Source organism: Brassica oleracea, chromosome C4, assembly GCF_000695525.1.
Source record: "Brassica oleracea var. oleracea cultivar TO1000 chromosome C4, BOL, whole genome shotgun sequence".
NCBI classification, from domain to species: Eukaryota; Viridiplantae; Streptophyta; class Magnoliopsida; order Brassicales; family Brassicaceae; genus Brassica; species Brassica oleracea.
This window is the reverse complement of record NC_027751.1, coordinates 47357314-47371837: the sequence shown is the minus strand read 5'-3', so window position 1 is coordinate 47371837 and position 14524 is coordinate 47357314. Positions and strand designations below refer to the sequence as shown.

General features: G+C 31.5%; 1 protein-coding gene across 1 annotated transcript; it reads right to left on the bottom strand.

Annotated features, from left to right (window-relative positions):
• Window positions 1–1391: 1391 nt before the first annotated feature.
• On the bottom strand, window positions 1392–9329 carry LOC106341673 (cellulose synthase-like protein B3). Its single transcript, XM_013780379.1, has 9 exons — window positions 8952–9329; window positions 8474–8792; window positions 7959–8075; window positions 7724–7846; window positions 6418–6621; window positions 6154–6289; window positions 5733–5914; window positions 5305–5655; window positions 1392–2016 (listed from the first exon to the last, which is right to left on the bottom strand). The coding sequence occupies exons 1-9, from the start codon at window positions 9212–9214 to the stop codon at window positions 1450–1452; spliced, it is 2262 nt and encodes a 753-aa protein (XP_013635833.1). The 5' UTR covers window positions 9215–9329; the 3' UTR covers window positions 1392–1449.
• Window positions 9330–14524: the final 5195 nt, after the last annotated feature.

Sequence of the window (14524 nt, the reverse complement as noted above, 5' to 3'; positions counted from 1 at the left end):
CCAAGGGTTTAGGGTTTACCCAAGGGTTTACCCAAGGGTTTAGATTTATCTAAGGGTTTAGGGTTTACGGATTAGGATTTAGGATTTAGTGTTTTGTCGACGACGTTAAAATTTTTTTTTTAATTCTTTTTTCTGTAGCTGCTATTTCTTTTTTACTTTTTTTTATTTTAAAAACATAATATAACTCGATAATATTTTGTTTCCCTTTTTAAAAGATATCGTGAAATAATGAAATCCTATTGACTGATGAACCTAGAGGTTCATCCTATGGGGTGAACCCAAGAATAACTCTTATTTTATATGACTATATAATAATAAAAACTAAGTGCATAAAGTATCATTAATTCTTCATTGGGACAATGTAATGATAACCTTAGTTTTGTTTCGCAAGAGCATTTCCAAAAAAGAACTCTATTTTGAAGTTTCCGAAATTCTATATTTGAAGTTTAAAGGTGTTCTTTTCCAAAAGCAAAACTTCAAACTCAACTTCAAAACTATTTGTATTTTATAATATGGTCCTTATATTAGTCATAACTAATTTGAATTCACAAATTTTTTGTAAATAACTAGCACATATATAAGCATATTACAAGAATATTAATTAATAAAATATTATATTAAAATATAAAATTTTAAACAAAATAGCTTAATTAATATTAAACTTCAAGCAAAATACCATATTATTCCATATAGTGATTTTCGTAATGCATATATGATATACTAGTGCATTTCAAAGTAAAAATGGCTCTCCTCTTTTTAATTTGTTGATTAAAGATAAAAATTGTTGAAATCAGCGATATTAATACTTTTAAATACATTAGATTAGAACAAGAAAGTAAAAGAGAAACATAAAATATTGCTAAAAGACAAACTTTTATCGATGATATTAATACTCGTGAATATATTCAAAATGAACAAGAAAGAACTATACGAAAAGACATCATCAACAACAACAACAACTATCTTCAGTTACACAAAACAAATTGGACAATATTTGGAAATTTTGAAAGTTCCGGATTAAACTTACCTGACTATTAGTGTCATTGTAATATTTAAATTTGTGTAATACTAATGTCTTCATGTAATTTTTTTAAAGCTTTTTTTGTTAAGTTTCTTTTGTATACTTTTGTTATCTAAATCTAGTTTTAAATATTTTAAATTTTATTTTAAAGTTTTATTTAATTTTATGTGTAAACTTAAATTTTGTAAACAAAACTTAAAATATTTATGAGATATAATTTTTATAAGGATTAAACAATAAACAAGAAAATATTTATAAATCATAAATTTGATGTGTAATTGTATGGACCAAATGCAAATAAAAATATGAAACTTCAAATTTGAAGTTTTCAGTAGTGAAACTTCAAATATAGATTTTCACTACTCAAAACTTCAAATTTGAAGTTTTTCTTTTGGAGATGATCTAACAAGTCCACATCGCTATATAAACTACTTTCCTACAGAAAAAACAACAAATAACACTGCTAAAAAGGCAGCTTTAGAGAGCGTAGACAATGGGATACCGTATTTTCCCTTCTCAAATAAACCCTTTAGAAATGGAAGAAACAACATAACCACCAAAATGCATGCACAAGCCTCTACAAAAGTCGAACCACCTCCTCCGTAGATATGACTTACTGGTTGTAGACCCACTGAAAACCCGGCTATAGCGGCTAGATTGACCAACACAATGAACGTGCCAGGGAAAAAATAAACTGAGTCGTCAAATTCAAATTTACCAGCATTTGGGTCCGCACTACAAGATGGTCCATCCCCAGTCCCTGATCTTGTCGCGGTGAAAGTCTTTTTTGTAACTATGAACACGGTTTTCGAAACTCCAAGAAGCTTTAATATGATATCAGTGACACTAAATAACCAAATACAAGTAGCTTTTATCCTCCAAAATGACTGGGAGGTATACCATGAATGTACCGAAAAACCAAGGCTCACAAATTCCCATAGAGTGTAAAGGCAATGCATCCCCACAAGTGTGACAGTTATGCCTGAACAAAGTCCCTAAAGCCACAAAGAACAAGGTATTTCTAATTATTTATGATATAAATATAACCATATTAATAACGATATTATGATACTTCCATAGGTTCGTATTAAATGCCATTTTAAATAAGAATTAAAAAAAAATATTTGTCTGCAAAAACTTTAAACAACAAACGGGTGAAATCTATCTTATTAAAGTAGAATTACCATTTAGATATGTTTGTAAACATGAATAGTAGTAAAAAAAAGAATAAAAAATTGTTTGAAAACATTGATAGCAATGTATTAATTTAATATTTTATAATTAACTTCCTAAATCTACATATACTATACGAATGGGTCTATATAAAAAACAAACATACACGAATAGGCATGTAATTTTGTAACTAGGATAAGATCCATGCTTTGCGTGGGTTGAAACATGCATAAAATCATATATTCAAAATACGGTTGTTTAATCCAGATTTTGGTCTGGTCTCGGCTCAGTTTTTTGATATTTTTGTTTATAAAAATTAGATACCATATTAAAATCATATTTTTTTTGGTGTGGTTCAATTTATATACTGTCGGTTTTTGGTTTATTCAATTTTAGTCTGGCATGGTTTGGTTTTTCGATATATTGGTTTATAAAAATTAGATACCATATTAAAATCATATTTATTTTGGTTTGGTTCGGTTTATATACTGTCGGCTTTTGGTTTATACCAAAAAAACTATATTTATCTTTTATTACATTTTGTCAATTTAATTTTGTATGATTAAAAATCAATTTTATTAAATACTACTATAATTTTAAATAGAATGTTTTTCTATTATATTTAACTATTAAAAATAATTGTTAAATAATTTATAGTTATTATAGATTCATAAGAAGAAAAGAAAAATGATTAGTAATATACTAAATTTAAGAAAAATGTAATTATTCAAATTAACGTCTTAAATTTCAAGATCATATAAATAAAATAAACTACATGTATATAACTATATTATGTAATTACATAAAACTATACTACTATATTTTAATTAATCAGTTTATTCGGTTTATATGGTTTGATCGATTTATATAATGAAACCATATCTATACACCACGGTTTCTAGAAATAATATCTATTTGGTTTTTACAATGTTACCAAATCAAACTATAGTAGTATAGTTTTATGTAAATTATTATACATCAAAATGTTGTCGCTGATAGACATATGATTACATCGAATGATGATGATATCGTTGGAGTACAACCAATAATTTATATAAGATTATTAGTTAGGTTAAGGTTAAGGTGAAGGTATAATAGCTTTAACTGTCGCACAACCTAATATAAATTCCCATATATAGGTCATACAGAAATGTGTGTCAAGCAAATATATTCGATGTATATAATAGTTATTTGATTAAGCTTTATATATTTATTTTTTTCTTTAATAGATAAAAACATAATATATACTCCCTCCGTTTCATATTGTAAATAGTTTTAGGGAAATTTTTTTGTTTCAAAATGTAAGTAGTTTTCGTATTTTTAGGTAACTTTTACATTTATTGAATACAGTGTGACCAATCAAATTAAATAGACTTATTTTTTATTGGTTAAATTATATCTAACCTATATATTATAAAATACTTTTTAAAAACATAATAATTTTTTTAATCTTCGCGCTTTTAGCCAAAACTACTTATATTATGAAACGGAGGGAGTATAATATATATACCTACCTAAATCACACTAATTCTAAAAGTAGGTAACACGGTTAACGAAGATTTGTTTTTCGTTATAAAATTAATATTTTGAAATTATTTGATTGATTTATGGTTCGATTAAATTGAAATTTCAATGCCACATAACCAAAATCAACAGTGTATAAACCGTATATTAATTATAGAGCCCACTGATATTGTTTTGAAATATATTTCATTGTTCTATACTCGGATATATAACAATCAATGATCCACTCCTTCCATATTATACAATTCTCATTGTTTACTACTTGGTTTAATAAATAAATTAGAAAAGTTACTATTGAATAAAACACACTCACTTCTAAGTCGTTCTATGATTTGCATAAAGAAAAAATTGACCTCTAAAGAACTTATACCACATTGTCTCTGAAATCTAAAACCTATCATATCGTCTCTGATATCGTGAAAATAAGTTTGACCGTCGAAGAACCTATAACATCCGTTGGTATGTGTTGAGTTTGAACAAAAGATTACTCTGAAATTATTTGAGACAACATGGTATATATAATGGTGAAAAACTTGAAGAACCTTACTCATTGTAAAAATAACTCATCATAAAAAATCAATGGGAAGAATCATATGTGGGAATGCGTTCGTTATGAAAACGACAACAAATGATTACAATAAAATTGTTTGCACTGTATTAAATCGAAAATGAAAAAAGTTGTTGTGAATCATAAAAGATAATATTATATAAGCATACTTTTGGGGAAACCGTATGTTTCTTGGGCGACCATAATTATATGTCGCAAACAATTTTATTTGTATTGAAGTTAATGAGAGAATATTAAATTTATTATATACATTTATGTTTGGGTTAATATAAATTTTCCAAGCAATTGGATTTTGGACTTACTAATTATTCAATTGATTCTAATGATGTCACGTAAGCCAAATTGATAGCCTAATTAAATGACACCTAAGCAAGACTATTTTTTAATTAATACAAACTTAAGGTTACAATTTTTTTAATGATTCTCAATTAATATATATATATAGGAGATATGTTTAGACATGTTTTTGTGCTGGTCCAATGCTAATCAAACAAGAAATATGACATACATATAAAATGTAAACGTGAGATTAGAGATCAAACCAAGTCATACACACCCAAAACCATAACTAATCATAAGAATACCATTTCATACAAACCCAAAACATATAAATTCACTAGAGTTATGTATAAACCACATATAGTTGTTTAAAAAAAAATCAGATATACAATACTAGAGACATAATTACCCAACATACAGACCTTAATTTTTTATGAACTATCAAACCGGTCATTGTTATATCGATTATTCAACTGATCAAATAATTTGAAATGTTATCGGTTTTACCGCTTTCCTTAAAATTCTTACTACAATATTTATGGCTCATAACATTTTACGGACGTTTCTGTTACATGACACAATGATAAAATACATAGTTTAACCAATAAACAAAAGCAGTTAAGATGTAATCTTTAAATTTTTCGCTTTTTAAAGTTTGTACGTACTATAAAACATGCATCCGTGCAGTCGCACGGGTCAAGAGATCTAGTTTATATTAAAGTGAGAGAGAGAAAGTCACCTTTGGGAACAAGGCCGAGTTGTGGAGTAGACAGTACGAAGGCAAGAGACAATAAACGAGCTCAGGGATTGACCTTAAACCCCAAGTGAAGACGTGAATATAAGCCAATCGTTGCCGAAATCTCAATTTCTGGCTAAAGATACCGATCAAGGGGCTATGTTTGTTGAAAAGGATTTCGAGCATGCCCGTCCCCCATCGCCGTTGCTGAACCATCGCCTCTGGTCCTCCTGGTGGCGTACATCCTAGAAATGCGGGTTGATCCAGATATATATATGCACTAGTCCATCCTCTCGAATGGATACCTATACTCGTGTTCACATCTTCCGCTGTTGAATCGTATAACCAACCGATCTACATGATATATATATATATTAATATTTGTTGTTTTATTTTATAGACTATTTTGATTGAAGTGAGATGAGTATTACGGTTTTGCCCCAACTCGTTTGGGACTCGTATTGACAATGCCCCGCTTCTCTGGCCTCGTCAAGAAAGTTCGTAAGAATATTTTGAGAATTTGATTTTCTTTGCAATGCATTGGCCACCGATTTCCTAATCTCCTTAGAACTCCCCAACTTTGCCGCCAAACTTTCATCATCCAAAAATTTCCCTTGATGAAAAAACATGAGCCGTAAATGATTGATTTGATAAATGAATAAGTGGATGAATATAAATTTATAATAGACTAGTAGAACAACAAAAGTATTGCGTAAATATTGTATGATTAGAATAAAAATATCAAAATATTGGTGATATATGCATGAAACTTTGTTTTAATAATGTTTTAACGAAATATATGATAATGCAATATACCAACTATCTCTTATGGTTTTTGCCAATAGTACTTACTTGCAGTAACAGAAGAAAGACTTCCGTCTTCTTCTAAATCGTCTACTGAGAGATCGTACATAACTCTTCTAGTGTGGAAACATCCCGACCCTGAGTACATTACTCCTTGGATTCCCGCAAATCCTCTTCCCAAATACTAATTTCCACAACAAAACAAACAAAAAATAGTAGAAACCAAAGATTAAGTATTGATTGAAAAGATTAATAAATTTTGTATATGGATACTATAAATAAACAAATAAAAGTAAGGATGAGAAACCGCACTGATTGTAAGACGACGAATTCCTCGCAGTTAGAATCATAGAAATCTTGAGGGTATTGAACAAAAGCACAATGATTTATTGAATTCTTTGGTTTTTGCAAAAATATACACATTGCTTGTCGCACCACATCTGCTTCATTCACAAACATGTCACAGTCTACGTTTAACATGTATGGTGCGTTTGTCATCAGCCCTGACACTCGGACCTGTTCAAATTAATCTTATGAGTTATGATCATCACATTTTATTATTATAACAAACAAAGAAGACTAATTAAGACCTACAATCATTAATAGTTGCAAACTGGTGCTTCAAAAAAATTAAACTATATAGACTTCTGTTTAAATTTTATTGATCTAATGTAGTTTGTATGGCATGTCATATACGATATGATGTTTAAATATAAATTTCAAAGGCACGGTCACCATGACTATTAATTTGGTTATTACATGATTAATAATTGAACGTAATAAATGGTTACCTTTTCACTTCAACAATCATTTTAAAATGTCACCTCCAATAAATTGAATGTCAGCAATGATTGTTAGAATATCACATGGAACATTATTATAGAGTTGGGCCAATTTATCTCAATCAAGCGATACATTGCAACAGGGAAGAAGATCATTTCGTTCTCTTTCTTTTTTGTGACTACTGACTAGGATGTTCTGGATACGATTTTTTTTTATCTCCAACTCAACTCCAAAACACCATTTTAGTGTGAATTTTACACCAAAACTTTCTCCAACTCAACATTAAAAATCACACTATTTAGTGTAACACTATAATTTTATACTAAATTTGATGTAACACTATTCACCACTCTAAAACACTATTCACTTCACTAAAACACTATTTACTTATTTTATAAGTAAAATATATTATTAAAAATGACAAATTAAAAAGTTAAATACATTATAATATTATAAAATAACTTTTAGTGTGAAATTTAGTGTTGTGGTTGGAGATGAACTTGTTTTTAGTGTTGAAACTACACTAAAATAGTGTGGTTTTGACACTAAAATAGTGTTATGTGTTGGAGATGCTCTAATAGTCCCGAAGTACTACTCGATCATGTGACCTTTCATATTTTGTTTCTTTACCTTCCCTTAAAATAGTATATTTGTATATATATCACAGCTCATAATTTATTTTGCAAGCATGTAATAGCAAAATTAAAATTATAGATCGTCAAATGGTTGATCTCATATCTCAGCCAATATTGTAATGGTGGCACGGGACTAACACAATTAGGTACCAGAAAGTTCACTAAATGAAAAAGGAGAGATATGTGAGAAAATCACTTACCAAAAAGTTCATGGCTCCAGCTTTGTAATGATGTAAATAGTTTGGCCTTTTCTCTCTTGAAACGTAGACAAAATGAGGGACCTCATTCTCATCTCCCACACCTTCTTTGTTCTCCCATACCACCTTCAGATTTTATATATGTGACGGTAGCTAATATTTGTTATTACTAAGTCTTTTGTAATATAATGGTATGAGATTTCTTTTTTCTTTCTACTTTGGTAAATTGTTGAAATACCTTAACTATAGTTGAATGATCATTTGGTTTTGTGTTTGAGAAAGCTTCAAAATCATCGTCAGCGTCCCAATCTCTGGTGGCATCTTCCACTTTCCGGCTTAACTTCTCATACTCCCTCTTGAATATCATATCATTACATAAATTAGAAAGGAAAAGAACATCAGAATTGTTAGTTTATTAATAACACGAAAGCTAAGAGCAATTTCTCAAATGGAAAACGCGTTTCTCTGGGTTTTTTTGCAACATTATGTTTCTCTTGTTAGCTAATTAATTTTTCTTTTTCTTCTGTTCTCTATAAAGATTGATGCCTTATTTTTAACAACATTTAAGGAATTTATAAGCGCAAATTCAATATATATTTATTTTAGTTATCTTTTCCATCTGCTTGCAGTTTTGAATGTTTGATTAAAAAATGGGAAGGTCTTGTCTTTTACTTTAAAGTAAACATGATATAACTAATTTGTTGTGAACGTAGAAACAAACTCAAACGCCTAAAAGGCAATCAAATACTTTACCTTCGTCATTTTCCAGGCCCTGCTGAATTCTGAATCCTCTGTTGCGTCCAGAGAGTTCAAGAAATATCTAAAAGGAGCTCTAACTTTAACGTTGTATTTCTTGCAGAAAGGAACCCAAATCTTGGCGAAGTTAGAAGTTTCCTTGAGAGAGAAGTAAGTGAGAGGTGAGCATCCATCATCTGAAACATAACATGCTAGTTTATTCGCCGGATAATTCACAGCTAGCAGCGAAAGCACGGTGTTTACAACAAGAATCGGCGGCTCCCGAACTGGATCCGCCGTGGTTACAAACATATCTACCGATGGAAGGTCATGAACCCTGAAACAGTAGTTAGTTCATAAAGAAAAATTCAAAATGATTACTACATAATATAAAAATAGAATTAATTAGAATATGGTAGCAGCTACCAGAAGCCTAGATCTTTATACAAAAATGAATAAGCATATATGCTATGTGTGCATATATATTCCATGATACCTTTCATCAAGTCGATCTGGATATGGTTTATACTCGGCAGGGTTCCATTTTATGCAAGTAACAAGCAGCCATATGACAGTGAAAAAAGATTCACACAGGAAAGCTACGACCCAAACGTCATCGTTTTCGCTCATATGTAGAATCCGGTACAAGAGAAGAGATAAGAGAAGCCCGAGCATCATGAGATCCACAGCTCTCAGAAAATATCTTCTGTATGAGATCTTTTCGAAAAGAGAAGGGAGAGAAGAGCTAGAATCCGCCATGGGAGGAGCTTTCTTGTGAGCTTTCTAAGTGGTTTTACGTCTACGAATGCTTGTACTCATATAGTCATAGTGTGTATACTGTAGAGTGTTCTGAAAAGGAGTATATATATACATTATAATAAAAAGGAGTGGTGAGAAGAGGTTATATTGAGTAGACCTTTTGTTAACAATAAAAGAGTGACAAAGAGAAATTGTAGCCACAATCAAACAAAAATGGAATACTTTATCCTTTAGATACAATGATTAAATAAAATGTATAAACTGGTTATTAAACCGTATACTTTTTTTAACCGTATACTAATACAGTTATATTCTCAATGATGTGTATATCTTTGGGTATTTGAGGTGGTTTTTTTTGTGGTCTGATTCGATTTAGGATGACGATAGAGTTTTGTCTTTTTATTCCGTTTGCTCTTGTGTGTTTTTAGTGATGGATGAGTGGTCGTCGAAGAGGAAAGAGATATCACGTAATGGTTCTTCATTATCATTATTAAATAAAAGAGAAATCAACTGAATATTTGTAACATCCCAACCCAACACAGCTCGGTGATATCAAGTCACTTGTCTTTATCCTAAGGAGTAAAACAATATGTCTTTCAACGTTTAGAATGCCTTAAACAAAAACCCACCAACCTGCAAAAAAAAAAAAGAATAATGAGGGATAAACATTTCCACAAAAGCTCAGTGAAAAAAGTTTTTGTAGCCCCGAAATCATCACTCGACATTCACCGCACAACATAACAAAAGATCTGCCTAGAACATCCAGTAAATCAAGATCAAATAACAAGTAACGAGGATAAACTCTGACGGCGCCAATATGAGATCACGTCACCTCATTCGGTCCATGTGTTCTTCATGTTGTCGCTTGAGAGCTCACCACCTAAATCTGTACCCGTGAGTTCAACACCATCACACAATCAAGTTACCACACTGGTTCACGCTTGATCCGCCACTGTGTTTACACGATCACGTCAACTTGTTCGGTTCCCACATGATCCGAGCAGGCCGTTTACCTGCTTCGGCGATGAATCATGCTACCTCATTCGGTCTCTGCATTACCCATCAAAAAACAATGCAACGGCCAAGAACTCTCAATCACGTTTCACCGTAGGCCTTTACACCTCTCCTATCTCATATACACTAACCACACATGCTTAATCCCCACGCAATGCAAACATCCGCATACAAGTTTCAATTATCATACAATCATATTCGTTTTAGCAATCTATGAGTAGATCTAGGTATTCACACACTACAATACAATAGGTGTATATATATATACGATATAGTTCACTTATCAAAGAAATATGTGTATGCTTATAGTTAAGAGAAATACCCTAGGATATCAATAAAAAAGTTTTGGTCACAAAAATAGACCACAAAGAGCAAAATGACCAAAATGTTTCATTAAAGAGGTAAATATACATGGACCACCGGCTCGGCCGTAACCTCTCGGACCCGACCACACTGGTTCGGACAGGAACACTCCTCCCAGCTGAGATGAGCGGACCACCAACTGTTCCCAGCTGAGTGAGCTAGTATTCCAGCTCCTGTGAGCTGATTAAGTCATGGTGAACTAGTTTCCAGCTGCACCTAGCTAGCTGAGCTTGATCCGGACCTCATACAGCTTCCGGTTCACTCATCCAGTTCCTTATTACATGTTTCCCTCATATTCTGGTTAAGTTTCAGCTTCCCGATGCCCTTAACCTTCATTTTGTGCCATAGTACGCTTATCTCAAGGTCTTACGACCTGACTGGTGCGTCTCCTCGCACCATGGTCCGTCTGGACGATCCTATCTAGGATCGGGGACATGACAGGATCGGTGCTACCACCAAGCGACCTAGGATGAAATATATAATATAAAGGAGAAAAATGAGATGGATTAAACAAGAACTAGGGTTTCTTACCTCAACATAATAAAAGATCTGCCTAGAACATCCAGTAAAACAAGATCAAATAACAAGTAATGAGGATAAACTCTGACGGTGCCAATATGAGATCAAGCCACCTCATTCGGTCCATGCGTTCTTCATGTTGTCGCTTGAGAGCTCACCACCTAAATCTGTGCCCGTGAGTTCAACACCATCACGCAATCAAGTTACCACATTGGTTCATGCTTAATCCGCCACTGTGTTTACACGGTCACGTCACCTTGTTCGGTTCCCGCATGATCCGAGCAGGCTGTCTACCTGCTTCGGCGATGAATCATGCTACCTCATTCGGTCTCCGTATTACCCATCAAGAAACGATGCAACGCCCAAGAACTCTCAATCACGTTGCACCGACACTCATAGGCCTTTAGACCTCTCCTATCTCATATACACTAACTACACATGCTTAATCCCCACGCAATGCAAACATCCTCATACAAGTTTCAATTATCATACAATCATATTCATTTTAGCAATATATGAGTAGATCTAGGTATTCACGCACTACAATACAATAGGTGTATATATATATATACGATATAGTTCACTTATCAAACAAATATGTGTATGCTCATAGTTAACACGCATGTATGAATGATTTAAATAGTAAATCCCACTATGAAGCAATAATGTAAGAGGGAAGAAAGATCACATCAGGTCTTACATTGGCATTAGATATGCGAACATAATGGAGGGGAGAAGCAGATCTATAACAGAAGGCTTTCACTGAACCTGATTTACAAGAGAAAAGATCGGTGCTACCACCAAGCGACCTAAGATGAAATATCTAATATAAAAGAGAAAATGAGATGGATTAAACAAGAACTAGGGTTTCTTATCTCACCTGTGACAAGATGTAGAAAGAAGACAAGAAGAGATCTAAATACATCCAGGTTTGTTAGGGATCTCGATGGCTTGGCTCCGGCATGCACAAACGGAAAACAGAGAGAGAGAGAGAGAGAGAGAGAGAGAGAGAGAGAGAGAGAGGCAAGTGAGAGAGAGAGACGCAAGTGAGAGAGAGTATGGCCAAGAGAGAAAGAGAGAGAAGAGAAGAAAGAGAAATCTTGACGGCTAAGGTTTTCAGATTTCTCTGAAACTTTGCAGAGCTTCGCTCTAGGTTTATGATGGGAGACAAAGAAAAGGCCGCCTTCTATTTATAAGATAAGAATTTAAAAAATCTAGGGCTTATTATGCGGAACAGAAAAAAATAAGGGTTAATGAGCTTTGGGCCAAATTAAGTTAATAATAATAATAAAAATTCATCTTGGTTTAAGAAAAATTGGGATGTGACAATATTATAAGAAAAAAACAAGTCATTACTTCCTTGCATTGCCTTCTTTTTCTGGAAAACATATGTGATGGAGTCTCATTTTTTCACCGAGTTGGTTGGCAGCATTTTTCTTAGATACAAGTACCACCTGACCAACTGGATTCAATCATAGCCTTTTTAACAAACAAAAAAATCACTAGATTCAATTACTTGGGAATAATCTATTATTTTCTGTGGAAGTCTATTTGGTCCAGTAGTTTGACTAATGGTTCATTAATGATTCTATACCAGGAGATCTTGATTTCTAGTCTCAGAAAATATGGAATTATGCACATGTTGGTTTTAAATATTTTTTATTGGAAAAGAAACTTATAATATATGACCAATAACCACCATCTCTAAACATATCACCAAGGTTCTAAAATGCAGACACGTTTACGCGGCAGTTAAACCAGTTGGATAGTATCCAATGAATGCAAAACAATCAAATATATAATTTTAAAATGTATCCAATGAGTGCAAAAAAATCAAATATACAATTTTAAAAACATTTAGTCATTTTTGAGTGACAAATGTTGATTGTATAGTTGAGTTATTACTTTCAGAAATAATTAAAGTATTTTTATATTTAAAAACAGTAAAATATATAGTAAGTCTTTTAATATTATACTAATACGAGGCTAAAATTAATATACTCTATTAATACGAGACTAAAATTAATATACTCTATTAATATAATTCTTATATCCTTGATTATAATAAAATTATATGGTAAATTATTTAAAATAATATATTAATCAATGAAAAAGTTTATTATAATATAAATTAAAAAAAATAAGAGCAATATATTAATACATGACTAGAGTTAAGACTCTATTGATATAGTTTTTGATTATAATAAAATTGACATGCTTATTTTGTAATAGGAAACATCAATGAAGAATAATAAAACTTGCTTGTTGTATTCTTGGTTGTATTCTTTGTTATTTTATACTTTTACATACTTAATTTTTTATATGTTAACCGAAATACATGTATTTTACGTATTACTATAAATGTTAAATTGATTAATTACTTGTAACTATTTTATTTCTAAATAATATAAATTGGTAAACAAAATAATGCGAAAATAGAAATTGTTATAAAAAAAACTTTTTGTTCATTAATCTTTGGTTTTTTTTACTAATCAAAAATCATGTCATAAAAAGATTTTTTGGAGACTTATAATAAAATTTATAGAATTAACAATATATCTCAATAATCTTTTAAGATTATACAATACCAAGATTTTTTATTTTCAAATTATTTAAAATTATTTAAAATAAAAAGGTTGTTTTTAATAGTTATGATTATTTTTTAAAATTATAAAATTATAAACATAATATATAATTTTGTAAAATATTTATATACGCGAATTCGCGAGCAATCACCTAGTTTCCAATTAATTCTTAATAAGTTTTAATTTTTTTTTAATATTTAAATTTAATGCATCTGAAAACAACTAAAATAATTCAATTTGCTAACGTAAACAAAAAAACGAAAAATGATATAAAATAACAATTGAACTCATTACCTTCATCAGTTCCCAATCTTTAGTGAATTCAGAATCCCTTGAAGAGGGCAGAGGGTTCAAGAAATATCTAAAAGGAGCTCTAACTCTAACTTTGTATTTCTTGCAGAAAGGAACCTAAATCTTGGCGAACTTAGAAGCTTCCTTGAGAGAAAAGTATGTGAGAGGTGAGCATCCTGTTGGGCCTAATTATTAAGCCTATTGGCTCAAATAATGAAAGGCAAATGTGAAAACGAAATGGGCTTACGGGCTCTTAGTAAAAGTTTTGTTGGCTTTAATGAAAGGAAATAAGAGAGTCCCACATCGGTTAAAACATGAGATGTTGTGATGTATACATGGTATCACACTATTCTTGGATTAAACGGCTCAGAGGAAGACAGAGTTTCCCACGCGCGCTGCCGCCTTCTGGCTCGGCTCGGCGTGGGCGTGGGTCTTGGTTTTGGTGGACCAACTTAAGCTCAATGTTTTGCCAGAGCATGACATTTGTGTGTAAATGATATCTTGTGAATTTACATGTTTTTAACTTCTTATTCTTGCA